At 43.5% G+C, this 26,005-nt stretch overlaps 1 protein-coding gene across 11 annotated transcripts in view; it reads left to right on the top strand.

Annotated features, from left to right (window-relative positions):
* KAT6B (lysine acetyltransferase 6B) overlaps nucleotides 1–24,578 on the top strand; it is an 83,945-nt gene extending 59,367 nt beyond the window's left edge. For all 11 annotated transcript variants that reach the window (XM_028729099.2, XM_028729086.2, XM_077930647.1 and 8 more), the window contains 5 exons: nucleotides 10,602–10,833; nucleotides 11,960–12,119; nucleotides 13,529–13,834; nucleotides 15,352–15,652; nucleotides 20,680–24,578. In XM_028729099.2, coding sequence (XP_028584932.2) covers nucleotides 10,602–10,833; nucleotides 11,960–12,119; nucleotides 13,529–13,834; nucleotides 15,352–15,652; nucleotides 20,680–23,162 — 3,482 coding nt within the window. In that variant the 3' untranslated portion in view covers nucleotides 23,163–24,578. The remainder of the gene's footprint in view (nucleotides 1–10,601; nucleotides 10,834–11,959; nucleotides 12,120–13,528; nucleotides 13,835–15,351; nucleotides 15,653–20,679) is intronic.
* The last annotated feature ends 1,427 nt before the right edge of the window (nucleotides 24,579–26,005 follow it).

Raw genomic sequence — 26,005 nt, 5'->3', positions numbered from 1 at the left:
CTATAGACAAATCTCATTACTTAATGTGGATTACAAAATTTTTGCTAATATTTTGGCCAACAGGTTGAAGAAGGTATTAACAGATTACATCCATAAGGACCAGGCAGGATTCCTGCCTGGAAGGCATATGAAAGATAATATTAGGAATATAATTGATGTATTGGAAAGATTGGAAGTTTAAAAAAACTGTAAAGCAATGTTAATGTTCATTGATGCAGAGAAAGCCTTCGATAATGTGTCCTGGAGTTTCATGAAAAAGAATTCAGAAAGTATTGGGGTTGGACAAGACTTTATAAATGGTATTAATGTGATCTATTCTGAACAAAAGGCAAAAATTATAGTTAATAATGTGGTTTCAGAAGAAATTAGAATTGAAAAAGGAACCAGGCAAGGGTGCCCACTTTCCCCTCTGCTTTTTATAATGGTACTGGAGGTTTTGCTAAGTATGCTAAGGAAGGAGGAAGAAGTTAAAGGTATAACAGTAGGATCTAAACAATATAAGTTAAAAACCTTTGGGGACAATTTAGTGCTAACATTACAAGATCCAGACTCCAGTGCAGTAAAAGCACTGGAGCTGATTCAAGAGTTCGGACAAGTAGCAGGATTTAAGTTAAACAAGAGCAAAACCAAAGTAATGGTGGGGGGGGGGATTAGATATTGAGGAGAGAAATATCCTTCAAGAAAAGACTGGCCTAGTTTTTGTAAAAAAAAAAAAGTGAAGTACTTGGGGGTGAATTTATCGGTGAAAAATTGTTGTTGTTGTTTAGTCGTTTAGTCGTGTCCGACTCTTCGTGACCCCATGGACCAGAGCACGCCAGGCACCTCTGTCCTCCACTACCTCCCGCAGTTTGGTCAAACTCATGCTGGTAACCTCAAAAACGCTAGCCAACCATCTCGTCCTCTGTCGCCCCCTTCTCCTTGTGCCCTCCATCTTTCCCAGCATCAGTGTCTTCTCCAGGGAGTCTTCTCTTCTCATGAGGTGGCCAAAGTACTGGAGCCTCAGCTTCACGATCTGTCCTTCCAGTGAGCACTCAGGTCTGATTTCCTTAAGAATGGATGCATTTGATCTTCTTGCCGTCCATGGGACTCTCAAGAGTCTTCTCCAGCACCATAATTCAAAAGCATCAATTCTTCGGCGATCAGCCTTCTTTATGGTCCAGCTCTCACTTCCATACATCACTACTGGGAAGACCATGGCTTTAACTATACGGACCTTTGTTGGCAAGGTGACATCTCTACTTCTCAAGATGCTGTCTAGGCCTGTCATTGCCCTTCTCCCAAGAAGCAGGCGTCTTTTAATTTCGTGGCTGCTGTCACCATCTGCAGTGAACATGGCGCCCAAGAAAGTAAAATCTCTCACTGCCTCCATTTCTTCCCCTTCTATTTGCCAGGAGGTGATGGGACCAGTGGCCATGATCTTCGTTTTTTTGATGTTGAGCTTCAGACCATATTTTGCGCTCTCCTCTTTCACCCTCATTAAAAGGTTCTTTAATTCCTCCTCACTTTCTGCCATCAAGGTTGTGTCATCTGCATATCTGAGGTTGTTGATATTTCTTCCGGCAATCTTAATTCCAGCTTGGGATTCATCCAGCCCAGCCTTTCGCATGATGTATTCTGCATATAAATTAAATAAGCAGGGAGACAAAATACAGCCTTGTCGTACTCCTTTCCCAATTTTGAACCAATCAGTTGTTCCATATCCAGTTCTAACTGTAGCTTCTTGTCCCACATAGAGATTTCTCAGGAGACAGATGAGGTGATCAGGCACTCCCATTTCTTTAAGAACTTGCCATAGTTTGCTGTGGTCGACACAGTCAAAGGCTTTTGCATAGTCAATGAAGCAGAAGTAGATGTCTTTCTGGAACTCTCTAGCTTTCTCCATAATCCAGCGCATGTTTGCAATTTGGTCTCTGGTTCCTCTGCCTCTTCTAAATCCAGCTTGCACTTCTGGGAGTTCTCGATCCACATACTGCTTGAGCCTTCCTTGTAGAATTTTAAGCATAACCTTGCTAGCGTGTGAAATGAGTGCAATTGTGCGGTAGTTGGAGCATTCTTTGGCACTGCCCTTCTTTGGGATTGGGATGTAGACTGATCTTCTCCAATCTTCTGGCCACTGCTGAGTTTTCCAAATTTGCTGGCATATTGAGTGTAGCAAAAATTAGGTGAAAAATTAGAATTTATATAAAGATAATTATGAGAAATTATGGAAATAAATTAAGAGAGATTTGGTCTAATTTAAAATTGTCATTAATGGACCGAATATCGGTAGTTAAGATGAATGTATTGCCAAAGATGTTGTTTTTATTTCAAGCCTTACCAGTTATAGTGTTAAGTGTTTTAAAGAATGGCAGAAAGCATTGTCTAAATTTATCTGGCAGGGAAAAAAACCCAGAATTAAATATAAATTACTTACAGATTCAAAAAAAGAGGGGGATTTTCCCTGCCAGGCCTGAAGATATATTTTGAAGCAGCAGCTTTCTGCTGGATTAAGGAATGGATTCAACTAGACAATGTTGATGTCTTAGATTTAGAGGGATTTGATAATGTATTTGGTTGGCATGCATATTTATGGTATGATAAGATGAAGGCCCATAAAGGTTTCAAAAACCATGCAATTATGAAGCCCTGTGTATGAAGTGCATGAATAGTGTACGAAGAACAGGCTGCCTCCACATACATCATTTTATTTGCATACCGCCTCCCTGTAGTTAAAACCAGGCTCAAGACAGCTTACAATATGGACAAAATTACATAGTTAGAAATAAAACAAAAATTGTCACAAATAATAAATAAACCCATAAAAAAGTACACAGCCAAATCATAACAAGATCTAAAAATAAAGATACCAGTTTTTTTTAAAAAAAAATACAGCGACAAAACCCAAACTATTCCCCAACCCAAGATTCTGTTGAGCTGCCTCAGTGTTTGTTGCTGGAGTCAGTCAAGGGCCCACCATCCCAGGCTGGATTGGGAAAGGCCTGCAAAGGAGGTGTGGTGTTTGCCCGTTCGTTTGAAAATGTCTGTACAGGGGGAGAGAAAGGGTTAACAGGTAGACCAATAGAAAATCCAGAGGCGGAGCCTACCTGTTTATAAAAGGGCTTAGCCCGAGGTTTGGGTTGGTTGGTTTTAGTTGGTTGGGAAAGGCAGTTGGGAAAGCAGTTGGCAGGCAGTTGGAAATAGAGAGTCGGTTAGTGCAGTCGGTTCTTGTGTGAGGGGAGGTAGAAGAGTTAGGGACAGAATAAAATAAGACTAAGAAGGTAAAGAGTAACGACGTTTTGAATGCAGTTCAAGTTTATTTGTGTTTGCAATAAACTACATTCTTTGTTAACCTGACTGAGACTAAGTGATTTACCGGGGAAGACCTGGTTGGTGGCAGCGGATTAGTGGTGGACAGGTCAATAGTCCGTGAGACGACCGGGGCTCCGTACGAATGCCACAGGAGGTCTTTCAGAACTCACTCAGCGACTGCCCTGTCCCTTATACTAGACCACTGTGGGCATCTAAAGAAGCCCTCTTGACCATCCTGTGGGAGCCACATGTTCGTTTATCTTGTGCTTGAGTCAAGTCTTTCAGCAGTATTTTGGACCGCTTATTCCTATTGAGATTAGATGAGCACTAGCAATTCTGATCTTTTGTCATCTGTTAAAAACATTTTTGCTTTCATCAAGCATTTTTAGAGAATTGATTCAGTTCATTGTTAGTCATTTGGTGCTGTATTTTATGATTTTATTGTCCTTGGTAACTCCACCACAATACTTTTCTTAGAAGTTGGCAGTTTATAGATATAAATAAAGCTCAAGAACATGAAAGTTTCATTCAGAACCAACACACCACTCTATTTGTTTGATCCCCTTTAGCTCTTTCCAGACAAAACACGAGCTGTAACCAAGGCTTACAACTCATTTGCCCAGGTTCAGACTATGGCTTAGCTCATTAAATCACAGAAATAAAATCACTTCCATGGATCTGTACTTGAGTGTTGTATGTGTTGTTTTGTTACAAAATGTATGATATCATAAATATTGTCCTAATATAATAGGAGACATACTTTCTTATGCTTGATGTATAGGCGTCTCAATTTCTTGTAAAGTACTGCAAACACCAATATGAACACTGAACACCCCTTCTAAAGAACTTTTTCATTTTTTACATAAAACTTTGCAGTTGTCAAAACACATTAATATCCAGTGGCACCCCTTGTCATGTAGGGCTTAAAGAACTTGTTGCTTTTTAAAGACAACATTGAATCCAGTTGTTTCATTAGGGCAGCCAATCACTTTTCAGTCATGGGTGGCTGATATTTGTGAATAGTGTACAATTGCCTTGATGAACCAACTGGGCTGTGAATGTCGTTCTTAAAGATACATGGCTAATTGGTTCATCCGGATAGTCGGCAGTTACAGAACCAACAAAGGTTTCTATCTATTCTGGTTGGACTGTCACGTGAGAAGAAAGAAGCCATGCTTTTGGAATTGCTGTTGTCTGCTACCAATTATAAATCTTAAGGTAATGACCGGCCTACTCTTTTTGTGTTTTATGGTTAAAAATATGCAGCCATTTTCCCTACATGCCTGCCTGTGCATCTACCGCTCTTCTGCCCCTACTCCAAGGCAGGAAACATAAATGAGGATCTTAGTGGTTGATCCTGGGAAATAGTTTCTTACTGAAATCAAGAGTTATGTTGTGTTTATGTGTCAGATGCTGGATAAAGGGAGGCTTTTCCCATTGAATGGGTGCTAATGGCCCACAAACATTGCAGCTTGCCAGAGAGAATGATTCCCCCTCTCTTTCCCATCCCTGTGTTATTCTGAGGGGTTCTCCTAGCTCCCCCCCCCCCGAACCATTTTTTTGGAGGGTGGGCGTGTGGAAGATCCATTGTGCAAACAGATGTCTTTGTCCAGGGCTTCTGCTGATGGGGGCTGTTAGGCAATTTCCCCCAGAGACTTGATTTTTCCATACAGGGTTTTTGTTTGGTGAAATGTAGGAAATTTTAACAGCTGTATGCAAATATTTTGATAGTTTTAGCCCTGGGAATAGAAATGGGCCAGAGCAGGGTATATCTAGCTAGTTTTGAAGTGTAATAAACTGGATGTCATATATCATTTTTAAGTTAGTATTTTGCAGAAAGTCTGCATTGTTTATCTGCTTAGGTAGATTCCAGAAGGATTTTATCTCAGATTAAAAAGTTAATGATAGTAAATTGAGCTGTCCACAATAGTTGCATTAATGAGTTTTCTTCAATTTTGTTCCATTCTAGTCATAGTGCTTCTTTTCTAATTGACTAATCCACATGATGAATGAAATGAAATGCAGTATATGGGAGGGTATGGAGTTCACTGCATGCTTTGTGAGCATGGAAGCCCTAGATCTTATTCTTGCACTATTGAAACATTCTGGATGACAGAACAGGTTGAAGGCTTTGTCTGAGATCCTGGAGGGCTGAAATTGAGATCCACAGCTCCCTTCTCCACCCCAGTCTGTCAGCTTTGATAGTACAGAGCTTAATTGATCTATTGGTTTGATTAAATTCCTTTACATATGCTAGATTAGTATGACAAAACTAGGAATTCCATGGTGATCCGGATTGAGCTTTCTAATTAAGATAGGCTAGATTGCTAAATGTTTGTTCCTCTGGCTAACAGCTTGATTACAGACTTTAAAAATACATAGACCTGGCAGTCTTGGTCTAATGCCATTTATTCCTTTGAAGAGAAGGCACCAGCTTCATTTTGTCTTGTAACAAGCAATTGTATCTAACAGTTGTCTGCTGCAGACATAATACTGTGCTCATTAAAACACAGCCGGCTTGGGCTATTCTCCAATTAGGCTATAGATTCTCAAGGAATCCTATAGGATTAAGGATATCCACTGCTTAGACAAGATGGATATTACAGCATTGGAGTGATCTGTTTAACAGGGACATGTTGTACTTATTTCAGATACTTCAGGATAAATACACGAGCATCCAAGATCAATGTTTTTTATTTACCTGCAACTTAGATCAATTATTTGGAATCTTTTTGGTAAGTTTAACTTAATGGATGTAACTTAAATCACACAACCAATTAACTAATGTATGCTGTAAGTAAATTGAGCCTTGTAGTTAATGTGTTGTTGCTTTCCGCGTACTTAGGTTGACATTTGTGAAGTCGCAAGTGCCAGAGAAGAAGCTGCCTTCCTCTGTAAGAGCAGAAAGTCACAAAGTGTTGTGGCACTTTGTTGTACTGTGAGCTTCTGAAAGACTACTCTTACCTTCCTTTATAGGTCCATAGTAATTCTCCAAGCCCCAAAGTAGGAAGGTGGTGAATTTTGTCCAAAAGAATCCTACAGGCCAGAGTGCAAATTTGGGCAGCAGTTTGTAGTCTACAGAATTTCAGAGTTATTTTGAAGCAGGTTATATATCCTTTAAGCAGTAAAGTTCAAACTTTACACCTTCAGGGAACAATTTTTACATTGACTTTTCTGCAACACACCCCTTGTACATTGCAGAGGAGTCTGAGACATGTTTTAGTTCATGCAGATAATGTAGGGCACTGGCCAAGCCTCTTGGACCTCACCGTTTGGCTCATGTGAATTGGGTGTGCCCTCAAACTCTCCCAGCTTTCCTGGAGCTGTGCACTAGAAGGGAAGATTGGGAGCAGTGGGCATTCCCTGCTTTCTTACTGAAAATAATGTTTCTTTGAAGAACCCCAGAAGTTCCAAGGAACCCCAGAACTCCCCAGAAAACAGCTTGAACAGTTTGCCATTCGGTGTGTCATTTTTAATAAACGCTCCTGTTAGCAAGCTGTTGCTCACGTTAGAAAACTATAATAGGTCTTGAAAGTATTAGCTCTTTGAATTTTTGTTGTATCTCTAGAAGTCAGGAAATTGAGCCCATAAATATATAAAACACATCAGTTGTCTGTATGGTGCTGTATCTCCAGTACAGTGGTGCCTCGCAAGACGAAATTAATTCGTTCCGCAAGTCTCTTCGTCTTGCGAGTTTTTCGTCTTGCGATGCACGGTTTCCCATAGGAATGCATTGAAAATCAATTAATGCGTTCCTAGGGAAACCGACTTCAGACCAGGTCCGGGGACAGTCAGTCCCCCGACCTCTTCTGAAGGCTGGGGGGGGACAAGGGCTTTTCTTCCCACCCCCAGCATTTTAAAAAACCCCGGGACAGCGGAGGACGTCTCCGCTGTCCAGGGCGATCTTAAAATGCTGACGGGCGGCATTTTAAAATCACCCGGGACAGCGGAGGACTTCTCCGCTGTCCGGGGCGATTTAAAAGCCCCTGGGAAGGCAGGCAGGGGGGACAAAGACTTTTGCCCCCGCCAGCCTTCAAAAGCCCTCCGGGACAGCGGAGAAACGCGCTGCGTTTCTCCGCTCTCCCGGGAAGGCAGGCAGGGGGGAGCAAAGACTTTTGCCCCCCGCTGGCCTTCAGAAGAGGTCCTGGACCTCTTCTGAAGGCTGGCGGGGGGCAAAAGTCTTTGCTCCCCCCGCCTGCCTTCAAAAGCTGTCCGGCCCAGGCTTCGCGGACCTCTCCGCAAGCAGCGGCAGCACCGCCGCTGCTTGCGGACAGGTGCCAGCATGCCAAAGCCTGCGCGCGCTGAGATCAGCGCGCCCAGGCTTCCCGCCCCGCCTCCTGGCATCGGGGCATCGTCCCGATGCCGGGCGGCGGCGTTCCCCCCCCCCCGCCACCCGGGATCGGGGCATCGTCCCGATGGCGGGTGGCGGGGGGAGGCGTTCCTGCCCCGCCGCCCGGGATCGGGGCATCGTCCCGATGGCGCGCGGCGGCGGAGGCGTTCCCCCCCCCCGCCGCCCGGGATCGGGGCATCGTCCTGATGGCGGGCGGCGGGGGGAGGCGTTCCCCCCCCGCCGCCCGGGATCGGGGCATCGTCCTGATGGCGGGCGGCGGGGGGAGGCGTTCCCCCCCGCCGCCCGGGATCGGGGCATCGTCCCGATGGCGCACGGCGGCGGAGGCGTTCCCCCCCGCCGCCGCCCGGGATCGGGGCATCGTCCCGATGGCGCGGCGGCGGAGGCGTTCCCCCCCCCCCCGCCGCCCGGGATCGGGGCATCGTTCCGAAGCCTGGCGGCGGCGGGAGGAGGTGTCCCCGCCCCGCCACCAGGCTTCGGAGGAGGTCCAAGGACAGCGACGCGCTGCGCTTCCCCGCTGTCCCGGAGATTTCCCTATGGGCTGTCGTTTTGCGAAGCAAGCCCATAGGGAAATTCGTTTTGCGAAGCGCCTCCAAACCGGAAAACCCTTTCGTCTAGCGGGTTTTCCGTCTTGCGAGGCGTTCGTCTTGCGAGGTACCACTGTAGTAGATATTTTCATATTGCTGAAAGTTAGTGTAGCTTGGTGGCTAAAGTGATGGAGGGAATCTCTGATTTGGGAATCTCTGATTTGAGTCTCACTTGGTTGCCCTAGTCAACCCACTATCTCAACCTCATTCCAACATCTGTCATATGGGGGAAATAATGCTGATTTATCTTACAGGCTTATAAGAATTACAGCACTATAATTCATGTGAAGTGCTATGTAAATGTTGAGTGTAACAAGCCAGCATTCTGAGAGATGTCAAACCTCATGTTCAAACATCAGATTTGTTTGATAAATTGAAACAAAATCAGTTAGGAGAAGGGGTCTGTCTATATGGGTTCACAAACTGAGCTTTACCTTGCGCATATACTTGAATTGTTGTTTGTTGTACATACAGAAAGAGTTCCTAGTTCAAAAAGTCATGTGACAATATTAGAAGTTGACAGGGAAGAGAACCTTGATGCCTAAATTGTACAGAGATTTAATCTACACCATGATGAAGACTTTAAAATACTAGGAAGCTGTAATTATTTATTAGCTCTTTCATTGGATACTCCAACATGGTTGCATAGAAAAAAATACTTGCCTGGTGTTAGTGCTAACAGCAGAGTTCATTTTATAAATATACTATTAGTGTTGTGTGTATGTCATTACCTTTGCTCTGTTTTTATACTTAAGCTTCTTCATATTCTGAAGATTTTAACAGGTATATTGACATTAACATTCAGAGAAATACTTGTGATTACTGCTTCCTTGTTTTGATAAATCATTTATTTGGATTTTAGAAACTAAATGATGGTAAAGGTATGTTTTTGTAAACAAACAAACAGGTTTTTTATAGCTGTAGCTATGGATACATTTTAACACCTCTGAGTTGCTTGTTACATTTCATTAGAAAGAGCATGTAGGACAGAGAGATCAATAGGATTATCTTGGATTCTCTGTTGATGCCCTGCTTGCAAGCTTCAGGGTTCATGTGAATTAAACCAAAAAGGTTTTTGTGTGTGTGTTGAATTCCCTCCCTAAACTTATTTTTCCATCTGGTCAATAATAAAAAATCAGATGTGAATGTTCAGGATATCCTCCTATATATCTATTTTGTGTAATGATGATGCTAATTTCCAGTTGGGAGAGTTCAAAATACAAATTCCTCCAATTCAGAAAGTCTCATCCCATTTTTATCTTGGTCCCGGTCCCATTGAATTTTAATCTGGCTTGAAGTGAGGTTCCACTCTACTGCTAGCCAGCCTTCTCTACCAGTTCAACTGTTACTTTCCAAGGAAAAACCTAGCTCTGAAAAGAGAGATGAGTGCCTGTTGGTGATGTGGGCTTCCTAGGCATGTTTTGGAAGGGAGCGTGGGATTTGTAGTTTCCTCTGCTTTCCCAGTTCAATTTGGGTAGAAGAGAATCTAAGACGATCCTACTGGATTAGACAAATGACCCATCTAGTCCACAGCCCTGTTCTCACAGTGGCCAACCAGATACCTGTGGGAAACTTACAAGCAGAAGCTGAGTGCAAGAGAACTCACCCTTCCTGCAGATTCCATCAACTGGTATTCAGAAGCTTACTGCCACTGACCAAATCCCATGCTCCCTGGCAGGAAACGATATTTCTGAGCATGCTTGAAAGCAATAGCGTTCATTTAGAAACAGACCAATGTGTAATCTTCAGCAAGTTGTCCCGGTGACCAGTTACTCCTCCTTTTCCCAAAGTGAAGGGGTTGTGTTCTTCTGTTTTGCTTGAGAAGGTGTATGGGGAGTAGCAGAGGAAGGGGTATGTGTGAGCTTCATCCATTTCTTAAATAAGCTTTTTTTAAAAAAGCTTGAGGAAAAAAAGAGTTTTGAGGCAAGCCTAGAAGAATTTGCTCGTCAATACAGTGGAACCTCGGTTTTCAAGCATTTCAGAAGCTGAACAATTCAGAACCCGAACGTCAAAAACCCGGAAGTAATTGCTTACGTTTTTGAACATGCCTCGGAAATCGAACAGCTTTCGAAGCGCGTTTTTCATTTTCCCCTCCATTGACTTTGCAGCCAGCCCATTGATCCTCAGTTTTCGAACGTTTCGGAAGCCAAACAGTCTTGCGGGATGGATTACGTTCGAAAACCGAGGTTTCACTGTACTTTGGTATGAGAAACTTGAGGAAAACATTCTCCAATGGTCTTTGATGTTGCTGTTTGCTGTGGAATACTCATTTTACTGTTGCTTTGAATGACTGTTTTTGTAAAGGATGGGTTCTAAACACTTGTGGCTGATTGCATTGGTGACATCTTTGTGATTTTTGCCTCCACCTCTTCTGCTAGGTTACTTACTTTCTAGAAGAGAGGGACAAGCAGGATCTCCTGAAAAGCCACTCTCTGATCTGGGTCGTGTCTCCTACTTAGCCTATTGGAAAAGTGTCGTCTTGGAATATCTCTATTGCCATCATGAGAAACAGATCAGCATCAAGGGCATGAGCCGAGCAACGGGAATGTGTCCCCATGACATTGCCACCACCCTGCAGCACCACAGCATGATAGACAGAAAAGAAGAAAAGTCAGTAAACGTTACTGTTGCTTGAATAGCTACCTTCTGAATTGCATTTGCCAACCATGTTGCCTGCTTCCGTTTTATACATTTTGCTAGCTTTTGATCTCCCTTTTGCATATGAGAAGCCTATATGATGAGGGTTTACAGTCACATTTGTGCTTGTGGAGGGCATTCTGGATTCAGAGAGGCTCCTTCATTGGAACTGCATAGACAGAGAGTACAGTATCGGTAAGATAAAGCCTGTTCATAAGCATAGTGTTTCTTTCAGCCATTGTGGCTTTCAAAAACGAAAAAGTGTCAGTGTAGTCAAGTGACTGCAGGAGTATATTTCCACAGTCTGTTCTTTCTTGGGAATCTGTGCCCTATAACGATCCCACGTAGTGAGAGGGTAGCACTTGCCACCGTCGTCTGGGAAAGAGTCTTGACCTCCCAGCAGTATATATGTCAGGCACCAATCTGGACATGCCTCCTTACATGGAGCAGGTATTACAAGGTAGACCTTCTTCATTGGAAACCACCTTTGAGAGAAGAGGTATGCAGAGTCTTTCAATCCAGAACAGAGTAGGACATCCACGAGTTGTTTCCCTATCTCCCAGCACACACACACACGCCCCTCATTCCCAAGAAGAGACTTGTTTTCTAGATAAAGAAAAAAGATTTACTGGAAAGTTCAACTATCCTTCCTTCCTTCCTTCCTTCCGCACCACCATTTTCAGTGTGGATATAGAAAGAATGAACTGATCTTGCCAATTCATCCATCCTCCCACCCCCCATCTTCTCATTTTACTGTGGTGTTTCACCAAATCTCATGCTTGTTTGTACTAGGTGACCTGTTGTAACCTGTTTTGACCTATTCTGTCTTCCTAGCATAGTTATGCTATGATGCTTGATTCTATGGCTATCTTAATTGTCTGTGGACTTCAGGCTGTTTTATTAATGGGAGTAATAGACTGGCATAAATGGCTTCTTTTCCATAAGCTGCCTTGAGCACACTCTCATGGAAAGGTGGATATGCATTTAATTAATAAGCAAGCAAGCTCCCCAATCGAAACTTGTTACAACTAAACATATGCCTCCATCTGCTTTGTGTACATTTTTATATTTCTTAATATCTGATGTGTTTAAATTGTAGATTTATTGTAATTAGAAGGGAGAAACTGATTTCAAACCACATGGAGAAACTGAAAACCAACCCACGCATGAATGAAGTAGACCCAGAAAGCTTGAGGTGGACTCCTCTTTTGGTTCCTAATGCGGCAGTTTCAGAGGAAGAGAGAGAAGCTGAAAAAGAGGTAATAGGGGACACACACTAAGTCTTCTAATGTACATCCTAAACGTTTAAGTGGATATGTCTAAGACAACTGGTGTAGCATATTAAGTGATAGGAGATGTCCTAGCTGCTCATAAGGCAAGCTGGGCAATGGCACAGCATGCTCTTGGGTTTATTTATATAGCTCCATTGATCTAGATAGTGCTACATAGTAGCATAAGGAAATGACAAAGCTTTTACTGCAAGGAGCTTAAGATCTAAATTTAGACAACGGTGAGGAAGTGAGACCGAGACAGTGGAAATGAACCTGTGGAGAGGAATACGAGCAAATGTCATTGCACATTATGGGGCTTTATTTCAACTGGGGGGGGAGGCCTTAAGGGTTAAGCCAAAGACCTCATGGAAGGAGGGAGTTTTGAGATGGGTCTTGAGTAAAGAGTGATAGAGGAACGATACCATGTAGAATTAGCATTGTGAATCTTCTAAGAAAGAGTTCTAGGCAAGAAGGAGCAGGACAAAGAATTGGCAGGGTGGTTTTGTTTTAAGAGAGTAGAAAAGTAAGGGCCAGGAAGAGAGTGGCGAAAGATTTTATCAGCAGAGTTGTGGATAACGGTGAGCTGTTTGGAATGCAATAAGGAAGGGCCAGAAGGAGGGAGGATGCAGTAGTCAAGGCATGAAGTGGCCAAGGTATATCCTAGAATTATAGCCAATAGGACAGAGAGAAAGTGTGTTGAATTTTCATTACTATATTATCTGTTGTGAAGGGGAATGGCTCTGACGCACATGATATGAGCAGCAAAGGAAGGGGAATAATCAAAATTAAACTCAATATTCTGTTCCTTGTTTCACAAATGGTGCTGAGCTATAAAAATAGCACATTTCAAGAAGTAAAATAGTATAAGCTAGTGGACTCCGGTACTATCTATTTGTTTGGAAAAAATGCTTGAGAGAGAGAAGTTGTAAACCTTGGAATTTGGAGTGTGGGTATAAAGCCTGAAAAACCTGAAAGATCAATATGGAATAGTTTTTATTCTGCCCCCTACCCTCTTCTCAAGTGTTGTTACATTCATGGACTGGAGCCAGTTGGGTACAGTGCTCAAAGGCTTACTGTGTCAATCAATTATTTTGTGTTTATGAAGTTGTTCAAAGTGATCCATGTCAGAGGGCTTGCAATGTAGTGCTAGAAGAACTAAAATCAATTTGTTGCTTCATTAATAGTGCTAAATATCCCATGAAACGCAGTCTTTTGGGATTTATTATCCAGTTTTAGAAAAACCACTAGGATGAATTGGCCTAGATGCTGTTGGTTGGTGTAGCTTTCAGCACTAATCAGGGTTGACTTATTGTAACTTTTTTTTAAAAGCTGAACTAAAAGAATAACAGCTAAGCACTGTTTCGGTGACCCATTATTTTAACCTCTCTGCCCCTCAGGCTGAGCGACTGATGGAACAAGCAAGCTGCTGGGAAAAGGAAGAGCAAGAGCTGTTCTCCACGAGAGCTAATAGGCAATTGCCTGCAAAAGTGCAATCTAAAAACAAGTATCTGCGACCTCCAGAGAATATAACAGTATTAGCAGAGCGAGGGCAGTCCACTGATCTACCAAAAGAAAGCAGTGGGGAGGAAGAGGAGGAGGAGGAGGAAGAAGAAGAGGAGGAGGAAGAAGAGGATGTGGATGGGCATCGTCAAAATTCTCCTCCAAGGCTGGCAAAGCCTCAGATGCTTGCTGTGAAGAGAAAGGTCAGTTGTTTTTTAAATTGGGGTAGACTCCGCTGTTACAATGACAGTCCAAAGACTCTTAACAGGGCTTTGCACGGCATGGACTTCATAGGGACGCATATGTTTTAAATAAGTAACTAAATCTCTTTGCAATAATCTATTCCACAGAAGACAAAGCACGCCCAACAGCTTGAGTTGAGGACAAAACAGAAATGTAGTCTGACCACTCTTTTGATCCAACATTTTTATTCTGTAATCTGATTCTGAATACCCATTTCACAGAAGCCTAGCTGATTAATTTCTCCAGATCAGCCCTAAATTCCTTTATCTACTAGAGGGGCCAGTTCAAGGAGTCCTGCTAGCACAATGGGGCTTCCCTCCTGCATGCAGCCTGAGCACCCCCTAAATCCACTTACGAGGGCTGCAGGAGAGGAGATTGTTCCATCTGACAAGCGGACGTGCTTGCACTAATTAAGCAATCATAATAGTGTAACATTGAACTCCACCTGAGGTCTTTCAGATCTGATTTTGGGGGTGGAAGCATTTACATTTCCCTTTCTGTCTCACATGCCTTCCTTTCCTGTATGTTGTCTTAATAATTTTCATTCCATTTCGACTTTTACCAATAAAATCAAGAGCTGTATAAAAATATTGCCCTCTGCTGGTTGCCTGTAGTGTTAATTGTAATTATTGCCATTCAAATACCATATATTTGGTTTTTTTGAAGGTTCAGTATGCTAGTCTACGGCATAGTAGAATTCAGGAGCACAAAAATAGGAGGTTAGGTATTAGCATTAGGGTGTGTCTTATGTGTCTCATTCCCAGTCCTAAATTAGCCCTGTCTGATGAAGTACCTTCTAGTCTTGGCCATGTTCCCTCTTTTTCTTGCTAGCTAAAACATTGACATTCATAGTCACACCTTTTGCATTGGGCATTAACGCAAAGATAACTACCCTTTGGTCTCTTGCTCTCACACAGTAACAGTTTATAATCCTAAATTAATTCAATATCCACTAAACTATAAACTCTGAAATAGCAAAATAACTGTCTTTAGCATAGCTTTAGTTGGCTTTCAATATTTACAGTATTTAGAGAAACTTCACTGTGAATATTCAGGTTACATTTCTGTGTAATCTAAATTGTATGTGCAGCTAGAGTTAAATAGATTAGAAATACACATTGAGGCAACTGGTACTGTTTTGGCACCAGTGGGTGGTGTTGCCTTAGTCCACATTGTTCTTCACTGTGGTATATACTGGTGTTGGTGTTCTTATTCAGTAAAGTGTTTGGTGGAGATGTTAGCATTTCACAGCAGCTCCCAAAGCACATTAGAGCCATTTTTGAGTGAATAACAGAGATTGAGATTTAAATGTGGTACAGAGGAATGTATGTAGAAGAGTTGGCTGGAACAGAGCCAGTGACATTTGAACTGTCATGTAGGCTGGACTGCCGTGAATATACATCACAAAACTTGTTTGGTTTAGCAGAAAGGATGTTGGTTCTTTGCCCAACTTTCACATTTCTAACATTATTTTTAGAGACCTTTCATCTTGAAAAAGAAAAGGGGTCGTAAACGCAGAAAGATTAATAGCAGTGTTACAACGGAGACAATTTCTGAAACCACAGAAGTTTTGGATGAGCCCTTTGATAACTTGGAAGAAGAGCAGCCCATGACACAGCTGGAGCCCACTTGTGAGATAGATGGGGAAGACGATGAATCTAAACCTGGGATTCCAGAAGCGTTCCAGTGTCAGTCTGAGGAGAAGGAAGAAAATGAGCTGGAAGAGGAGGAGCAGGAGAAAGACAATCACTGTTACCAAAATGATACTCCATGCAGAGGTGAGTACAAAATAGATTTTGTCTGCAGTTCTGTATACATAGAACTGGAAGCAAACCCCAATGAATTCAGTGGGACTTGCTTCTGAATAAACATGCATAGGATTGAGTCTTCAATTGTCTTTCACAGGTTGTTTTCACATCGGTTCAAAGGAATCAGACTTTCGATAGCTTTGGTACCATTTGTTAACATATACTTTGCAGCTTCTTATTTAAACTGTGAAGCCCTTTTGACAAATGACACTTGGTCCTGTGTCTTGCTTTTATTGAAATGCTGGGTAGCTTCTTAAATTTTCTTTCTCCCCTTTCCTTAAACTGCAATTTAGCTATTTTAATCTGTAAGGTTCCTTTTCATATTCTGTAACCAACGCCTTTGAAATTTCTTTCAAATTGAAGAATGCTTGGTCCTGCCACTGTAGAATAAAACAGTTTTCTTTCAGTGGATGAGAGGTTGGAATATTCTCTCCTCCACTGGGTAGGGCTGGCCGACCATAATTTATATCATCTTCCAGTTATCCCAATGTTCACTAGGAGGGCTTATCTCTTGTGCTTTTGCTCCAGTGCTCTCTTCAGCACAACAGTGGAGTGGGCTGCTTTCTTCTGCTTTCTTTTTGGCCTTCCTTTGGCCCGTTCCCTTACTTTCCCCAGACCTATTAGTTGGCAGGGAAGGAGGGAGACCAATGTGCAGGGGAGCAGAAGCTACAAAGCTAGCACAGAGAGAAGCAGCCACATGCCAGCAGCTTGCTCTGAATAAGGTAAAAGGACTAGGAAATCAGGATGCAGCAAGCATGCAAATTGGCTCACATAGAATTGAATGGGCCAGAAACATCAACAGAGGGCTACGTTGAGTCGGAGGAATGTGGTGCAGCCGTTCTGAAGGACTTCCTGTAGAGGGCCCCCACAAGTCGGTAACTGGCAGTCTTCCTCTTGCTTCTAGGGTCTCTGGAGTGTGCTCAAATGACTTGACCTCTGGTATTGCAGTTTCCTAGCCAGTAGAGTATCTTCCCAGTTCCTTGTAGTCATAGGCAGTTGGAGTCGCCCAGAGAAGATGCTCCTTCCCCAAGTACAGGCAGCCAAAGATCATGCAGGTTGCAATGCAGGCACAGATGCATAGATGTCCCTAGGATATTGCTAAGTTCAATGGTTGTGTAATAGTGCGTTCCCTGGGCCCCTATTCCACTCCAGACCTTTACAGTAGCTCTTGTAGTCCCACCAGGGAGTACCTCATGTGCAAGGCTGCTTCTACAACTGGAGTGGGGAACCTGTGTCCCTCCAGGTCTACTGGACTCCCATGTCCCATCGTCCCTGACTACAGGCCATACTGGCTGGGGTTGATGGGAGTTGGAGTCCAGCAACATTCAGAGGCTCACTTTTATTCCACATGCTTGTCTCTCTCTGCACATGTGAAGGCCTTGATTGGTGAATCAGGTAGCATCTTGCCATGGATTATGCTTTTCAGTTCCCAGAAGAACATGGATATGAGCCTCTCCTTTCAGGAGCCCATTTCAGCAAGCAGCCTGTAGTTTGTGGGGAGAGGCTACCCATAGCAACACATTACTACTACTTCAAGCCATAGGCTTATCCTCTCTGCCTTCAGCTACAGCTTTGAGAGCTGTCCTTTTTCTTGAAGTCTATTTTAGCATATATGAGGCAGAATGCTATTGATAGTACATAGATGGAATACTAACCCTCAAAAAACAACATATAACAAGAACAAGTTCCCAAAGATTCTGTTCTTACATTCATATGTTGTGGACTTTTCCAGCAGCACATATATTTTGAGACAGAATATTTAGAGAAGTCAACGTAATTACTGGTAAAAGAATTGCATTATGCTCCAAATTAGCTCGATTAAATACTCCAGATGGGAAACAATAAGACAATGTTATATAAAGAATATATATGCTAGCAGGAACTGCTGACCAGGCATTGGGAAACTGCTCAAGAAATACTTGTTGAACTGCAGTACCGAATGTTGGGGTGCTGCCTCTCAATTGCAGTGTTTAGGTAATCAAAATAAAGAACATTTTTACAATGCGGCAAAGTTTTGTTCACTGTACGGTATAAGCACAAATGCCTGATACCTTCCAGCAGCTTAAGTTTACAGCTGGCTGGGGCCAATGGGAGCTTCCACCCAGAACAACTGGAGGGTGCCAAGTCAGAGAAGGCTGCTCCAACTTACCAGGGCTACAACATATTGGATGTTTTTCCCCATTGAGATAAACTATGCGTAGGAACCAGCAAGGGCGCGTATGACGAGCAGGCATCCCATGCTCTGATGCCTGATCTCTGTACTCATGGCAAAGCAAACTTCCACACCTCACTTAATAATGCAGTGCTGTTCATTATTTTCCCCATAGGGAAATTGTATTTAAAAAAGAAAAATGTCACACATGAAGAAACCTTTGGGTTCTATGACTTGGTGATGGATGTGCCAATATTTAGTTCTATAGCCCTAGGTTTCTGCACTCAAATTTGTTAAAGGGTTCCTGTTCAAAGCTCATAGTTCAACTTCAGCTGAATAACATTGCTTGGCTTTGGATGATAAAATGTCAAGTGATTTAGATGTACAGTGGTGCCCCGCAAGACGAATGCCTCGCAAGACGGAAAACCCGCTAGACGAAAGGGTTTTCCGTTTTGGAGGTGCTTCGCAAAACTAATTTCCTATGGGCTTGCTTTGCAAGACGAAAATGTCTTGCGAGTTCCTGCAGGGTTTCCCCCCCCCCCCCTTTTTCCCAAGCCGCTAAGCCGCTTATCAGCTGATCCGCTAAGCCACTTATCAGCTGATCCGCTAAGCCCGCTAAGCCGCTAATAGCGCTAAGCCGCTAAGCCGCTAATGGGCTAGCTTCGCAAGACAAAAAAACCGCAAGACGAAGGGAATCGCGGAACGGATTGTTTTTGTCTTGCGAGGCACCACTGTATCTTTTAAAAAAAGATGTTTCTAAGAAACAAACACTTGTTTTTTTCCTAAAACCAGACAGCTTTGTGAATTTTTGCAAAATGATCCATTCTCCTTCCTTGTGTTTGTAAAGTTCATGCGAATATGTCTACTGCTAGCATAGATTAAAGTGAAAGGTTTAAACTGAGGTGTTGTACAGTTTAATTCCTAGTTTAGTTTGTCCTCTGAATGTTGGATCTAATAAGAAGACGCTGAGGTTTGTTCTATATTGCATGCTTGTTACAATTTGCTGGCATTTAGAAAGCACTTCAGCTGAGTGTGGCGAACCCCCCTTAACTACCGTATTGGTCCGAATATAAGCCGCACTTTCCCCCCAAATTCCAACCGTGAAAAGTGCGGCTTATATTCGCGACGTTACGCTGCCGGCCAAGTGGCGTGGCTCCCCACCCCCAGGAAAGCTGTGCGGGGCAACGGCGCCCAGCCTGCCCGCCACTCCCAAGCCTCCCCCAAGCTACCGAATTTTAAAGGTGTGGCTTATATTCGGGCCAATAAGGTAACTACTGCTCAATTTTTGGTTAAACTCTGGTACTTAAGATATTTAGGAGGGAAAGCAGAGAAAATGATTTCATTTTACAGAACAGACTTGGTGAAGCAAAATATGTGTCGGGAGGTAGAAATCTTTCAAGAAACAGTTAACTTATTTATATAAATTACATTCAATGGATGGTACAGGCTTCTAAACAAGGAATTCTTCCAACGATGATGTTTCTTTATCTTCCATTTTCCAACATGTATTCTGTGCTCAAAAGTAGAATGTGACTCTATGTCATAATGAGGTGCCAGCTTGTGAGGGTGATTGGGGGGACAGTGTCGTGCATGGCACAACGTCCTGACGTCAGGAGGAGCTGGGGCGGAGCCGAATGTGGTGGCCACGCAGCTTCAATGGCCAGCGTCTCCTCCTCTGCCTCCTCCTGTTTCTGCCACCTTCCGCTGGTTGCGGAAGAAGGAGAAGGAGCTGGCCACCAGCGCCACACTCAGATCTGTGCTCTTCCTCCTCTGCTGAGCTGGCGTGACATGCATGCATACATACATACATACATACATACATAGAGCTACCTGCTTAGAGATATTTTACAGCAGTTTTTCACTATATTTGAAGATGGCAATTCAGGTCTGCTTCTCACGTTTTCATTTCTGCTTTCTTAAGACAAATGTCAAGGAGGGTGTTCATTATCCCTGCAGTTTAGGAATATTCAAACTTGACTAGGATTAGGGCAGACATGTACTTCATAAACTTCAAAGGAGTTGGTTGGCCAGATATGCAGGTCTGAAATACATCTGACCAATTACGAGTATAAATGATATTCGTGTTTTAAATGTCTTAAGAATGTGGATTCAGTGATGAAAAACAGGCACTTGCCAAATAAAATAGTCCTAGTTTATTACATCTGTAAGAAACAGCACAAAGCAATCTTCATGTGATCTTCCTTGCAATATAAAATTATTTGGCTGGATTTGATCACTATACAGGATACCAAATGTGACTCTGCATAAATGAGACCACTAAGCCTACATTTAAAAATACCTCCTCTGTTTTTGTAATCCGAACCTCTCTTCCATTGTAGCTTCCCTTTTTAAAAATTTCATCTGTTTCAGTGTAAAATTTCTAAAACCAAGAAAAACAAAATTGGATAGAGGTGGATAAAATGTGCATTTGTACAAGTAGCAAATGAATTATATGCCCTTCACCAGCAACATGCACTTACATCAACTGACTGTAGTGCAAGAGTCTAGAATGGGATAAATGTTCCTTAGCTATCCCTGTGTGTGCATACATCAATAAAAGCAACATATATTTCCATGTTTAGTTAATAGTAATAAAGGTAAACGTTTCCCTTTTTTTTTTTAACCTAATAGTAATGTTCGTGCCCTTCTTTTCTGTTTAAATAATAACCAAAAGTGGGTGGTGTGCAAACATGTTGCTGTCAGAGATAGTTAGAATAAGATGGTTAGTGGTATATATTTTCTTTGACTAGGGTTTTGTAAAGCAGTTAAGAATAACGTGATAAACTTACTGTCTTCTCTCTCTCTCCCCCCACACACCCCGTCCCCATTTCTCCTTATCCCACAGCTAATGCAGAAGAGGATGTAGCCGTCCTGGAAGATGATGATAAAGACAATCCTGAACCTGTGCTGTGTAAACAAGGATGGCCTAAAGGCGTGAAGCAATGTCCATCCAAATGGAGACAAAACAAAGAGAGAAAACCAGGTTTTAAACTTAATTTGTACACTCCACCTGAGACTCCTATGGAGCCTGACTATCAGGCCTTGGGAGAGGAATTGAAAGAGATAGCTGAAAACAACGAATGCCAGGCATCTGCTGTTATGGAGGAGGTTAAGAACACTGAAACCATTCTTCCACAAGAGGACGAAGTGAGAAATGCGGTATCTGAGTATCTGGAGCTACCCAAGACAGAACAAGCAGAAAACGATTTAGCAGAAGTAGAAGAAAACAACAACATAGTAGAAGAAATGGAAAGTGTGGATAATCAAGAGAAAGACCTGCAAGAGGAAACGGAAATAGATAAAGATGAGCCTGAGCATTTAGAAGAGCAGGAGGAGGAGGAGGAAGAAGAGGAGGAGGAGGAACAATCTCGCAATGAGGATCATGATGCTGATGATGAGGATGAGAGTCACATGGGTCCAACGGAAGTGGAAACTCAGGAGGAAGTACCAGCAGAAGCTCTCAAAGATGTACTTGAGAATCAGGAGCCTTTTTTAGACTCAAGTGAACAGAGTGTTAAATCGAACCAGGAAGACTTAATGGACTGTGGCGTTGACCTTGTAGCCGAATGTGACAGCGAGCACAAAGAGCTTCCTGCTATTCCAGAGCCTGTGCCTGAGTCAGGTAATGAAAATACAGAAAATAAAAACCAAACTGACCGTAATGAACTGAATTCTGCATTCAAGGACACAAACGCTGAAACCATGGAGATAGACTCTGAGACAGTGGAGGCAGTGAAGTCTCTAACGCAGGAAACAACCGAACAGGAAGATGCATTCCAGGATTGTGTAGAGACTCAAGAGGCATGTCGAAGCCTACAGACTTACGCCAATACTGACCAAAGCCCACAGATGACCACACTGGATGACTGCCAGCAGTCTGATCACAGTAGCCCTGTCTCATCCGTCCAGTCCCATCCCAGCCAGTCAGTTCGTTCTGTTAATAGTCCAAATGTGCCTCCATTAGAAACCAGTTATGCTCAAATCAGCCCCGATCAAAGTGCGATCTCTGTGCCCTCTTTGCAGAACATGGAAACCAGTCCCATGATGGACGTTCCTTCTGTTTCCGACCATTCGCAGCAAGTCGTCGATAGTGGATTTAGCGACCTGGGTAGCATTGAGAGCACAACCGAAAACTATGAAAACCCAAGCAGCTATGACTCTACAATGGGCAACAGCATCTGTGGAAACAACAACTCGCAAAACAGCTGTTCGTACAGCAACCTCACGTCTAGCAACATGACTCAGAGTAGTTGCGCAGTGACCCAACAGATGTCTAATGTGAATGGAAGCTGTAGCATGATGCAGAACGCCAGCATCAACTCTCCCCCTCCTTGCAATGTGAAGTCGCCTCAAGGCTGCGTTGTCGAAAGGCCCCCGAGCAGCAACCAGCAGCTTCCACAGTGCAGCATGGCTGCTAACTTCAGCCCACCTATGCAGTTAAATGAAATCGCAGAAACTGGCAATGCCAACCTTGGCTTGTATGAAAGAATGGGCCAGAGTGAGTTTGCAGCAGGGCATTACCCACAACCGTCGGCCACCTTCAGCCTTGCCAAATTGCAACAGTTAACCAACACACTTATGGACCATTCGTTGCCTTACAGCCACTCAGCTGCTGTCACTTCCTATGCAAATAGTGCCTCTTTGTCTACTCCTCTCAGTAGCACAGGACTCGTTCAGCTTTCTCAGTCTCCTCATCCAGTTCCAGGGGGAGGCCAGGTCCAGACCACGATGACTCCGCCCCCTAACCTCACTCCGCCTCCCATGAATTTGCCGCCACCCCTCTTGCAGCGCAACATGGCCACATCCAATATTGGCCTGTCCCATGCCCAAAGACTGCAGACGCAGATGCCTGGCAAGGGCCATGTTTCGGTTAGGACTAAGTCGGCCGCTTTGCCGTCGGCTGCAGCGGCAGCAGCTCACCAGCCGCAGATTTATGGGCGATCCTCGCAGACAGTGACCATGCAAGGGCCTGCACGCACCTTAACCATGCAGCGTGGCATGAACATGAGTGTGAACTTGATGCCAGCTCCGGCTTACAATGTCAGTTCCGTAAACATGAACATGAACCCCCTGAACGCTATGAATGGGTTTAGTATGTCCCAGCCGATGATGAATGGGGCCTATCATGCAAACCATGGTTATATGAATCAAACAGCCCAGTACCCAATGCAGATGCAAATGGGAATGATGGGAAGCCAGCCATATGCCCAGCAGTCAATGCAGACTAACCCCCACAGCAACATGATGTATACCCCGCCAGCACATCATGGCTACATGAATAGCGGCATGTCTAAACAGTCTCTGAATAGCTCTTACATGCGTAGGTAGGATCTGGGGGGAGCGGGGAGGGGAGGCGGTTGGTGTACCAAACTGGCATGCTAGGATTTGACCGGCACAAAAAGATGTCCTTTTGGAGAATACGATTTCAAAACCAGCAATTGGTGCGAATGCAAAAACATTTGTAGGCACCATAAAAAAAAACTGTATGCAGCGAAAGGCCTTATATAAATGTGTTCTCGTTTTATTTGTTTTGTAATTTTGCTTTGTTTGCTCTTTTTTTTTTTTTTTTTGGCGTAACTGAGGTTCTGTGATGATGAAGAACTTCGTCATTGTACTGCAAACACGCGAAACAAGCTGATGGTTCACAGCCATGTTTTATGTGCCTGCTCCCATTTGAAATGTGGATCATAGTTTTGGAGTATATCTGATGTCGTGCTGGACTGTGAGCTTTCCTCCTGTTCTGTCCTTCCCCTCCCCATCTCCTCCACCATGTAAATGCCTTTTTGCATTGCATTCATGGACTATTTTGTTCCTCAAGGTGACACTTTCGCATGCCGCTAATGTCTTTGTTAGTGACAGTGCGTTTCGTAGTACTGTACAAGTGTTGTGCTTAACAGTAAGCCATTTCTTAATTTGTGATCCCCCCCCCCTCCTTGATTAGGTTACCCCAGTTTAAGGGGTTTAAAAAATTATATTTTTGTTAATTATATTTTTTAAATCTTGTTTTTAAAAAGCTGTGAAAGTTATTCCAGTATTGAGTCAAACATTTTAAGTGCAACCCACTGGGAAATTCTCGCGTGTCAGCTGTGCTCTTGCACAAATATGGTTAATTTCTGTGGGTCTGGCACAGAAGAGAGTGCCCTGGTGGATTGCATCCTTGATTGGTAAATATTTGATGTAAAAGTGAGCCCTGTTTTTGTTCTGGTGGCAGATCCCCTCTGGAGTAGGGGGAAAAGGCAGCTTACTGTTTTGTTTTTTTAATACAAACCTTATTGATTAAAGCATATCAGTGTTTATCAAGTTTTTGAAACATTTTCATATATGTCCAGATACTTGGCAGGATTAAAAAAAAAGTGAATTTGGTGTAAAGTTGCTATTTTATGGAAATGCCTCTAACTTTACATTTTCATTCCATCTGTAGATTTTTCTATCTTTATAAAATATTGGAGTTATTTTTTAAGAAAAGTAAATAGAGCAGTAGCGTGTGAATAGAACAAATGAAGCTTCAAGAGTGCATGTATAAAAAAAACAACAACACCAGAAGGTATTTGTGTCTGTTTATATGGCTTCCTTTTTTTGTAGCCTTTGTACCTGTACAGAGTGACTGTAAGGGCCAAAAAGTGGCTTGATTCATGTATAAAACTAGACCCAGTGACACTATTTATGTTACCTTTTTAGCCAGTCACTTAAATAAAGCAAAGACAAGCTGTACATTTTAACATAAAATAAATTATGATGAGCCATTTTTAGCCTCTTGTGCTCTTGTCTGCCGTGCATAGAGACCGATGAGCCACATTGTCAGTTCTTCTTGGTTGCAGGGTGCAGCTCACAAGACAGGGGGATCCTGCAAGCATCCTTGTTTTTGGAAGCCTTCTGTTGCTTTGTTGGTATATCTCTCGATGCCTATTGTTGCCCACTGCAAGGAAAGTGAAGTTTTAAAATCTGAATTGACCAAAATATTTTATTAAATATCATAGACTGCAGTAGAAAGCTTGAGTGCTTGTCAGCAGTTGTGCTGATCATGTGTTAGTGGAGGGGAAGGAGAAGTGGAGGATTCAGTCTCCCCCTCCTCTTCTCCCCCCCCCCCAACACACACACACATATTTGGTTCAATTGTATATTCCACTCCTGGATCAGTTGGGAAATGTGCATGCATCTGCATTTATGCATTCCCTCATTCGGCTAGAAATACTCATCTGCTTTTGCAGGCATATTGCCTTACAGGGGAAAGAATGATTTAAAAAATAATGCACCTTTCTTAAGTGTATCTGACATGTCCGGTAAGGAGTCTGGAACACGGTACCCTAGGAGGCCCCGAGTCTGATCTGCAGATCCATGGGGAACCAGCCTCGCATATCAAGATCCCAGTGCATCCGTCATCATAGGTTGCTCCATAACAGCTATGAACTTTTCTCAGATGGTTTACAGGGATGGTTACTTGAGTCCACCGGATTGACTGCAATCCCAACAGGTTAAGGTTATGTGTGCCCTTCTAATGGTGAAGTGTATTGTTCCTCTGTGGACCTGACAGTATCTCTGCTGATAATGGAGTCCAGGCCTGCCCTCCTCCTCTGCTTCTTTTCTGCTTCTGAACCCTGGTGTTGGTACCTCCACACCGCTTTCAACCATGCCCTGTCCACTTCGTTTGTAGCCAATGCTTTGGCAGAAATGCAAGCTAGCTGTGCTGGTCCCGGGGAGTAACCATGCGGCGTGGTCCGAGTCCAGTCCGAGGTCGAGGGTGTGGTATGGAGGCTGTCCGTCAAGGCTGAAGCGGGGTCCAAGGCAAGGATTCGGGTGAGGTCAGGAACTCTGGCAGAAGAGCAGGACAGGGTGCCGGCAGGAACAGGTTACCAACAATGTTGCTCCTGAAACCTGGGCCTGGGCTGGCTTTTATCTGCCCTGAGGCATAGGGCAGCCCCGGTCCACAGGTGACTCGCCTCTCCTTGCCTGGAGGCAAGCACTCCTTTGAGAACTCTGCAGCTCAGGAGAGGATGGAGGGTTACTGGGCCCAGAGGCAACCTCACCTTCCCCTGACGGGGCTGAGAGTGGAGCACCTGCAGGCAATGGGTCCTTGATCACCTCTGGAGCCAGAGCAGATTCAGCTGGTATCTGCTCCTGAGGATCCGGCACAAGTGAGGGCCCTTCAGGTTCAAGCCCCGGTCCTGGAGGAG

The sequence above is a fragment of the Podarcis muralis genome, chromosome 6, assembly GCF_964188315.1.
Source record: "Podarcis muralis chromosome 6, rPodMur119.hap1.1, whole genome shotgun sequence".
NCBI classification, from domain to species: domain Eukaryota; kingdom Metazoa; phylum Chordata; class Lepidosauria; order Squamata; family Lacertidae; genus Podarcis; species Podarcis muralis.
The sequence above is the reverse complement of the archived record's forward strand: the minus strand, read 5'-3'. Positions and strand labels throughout refer to the sequence as shown.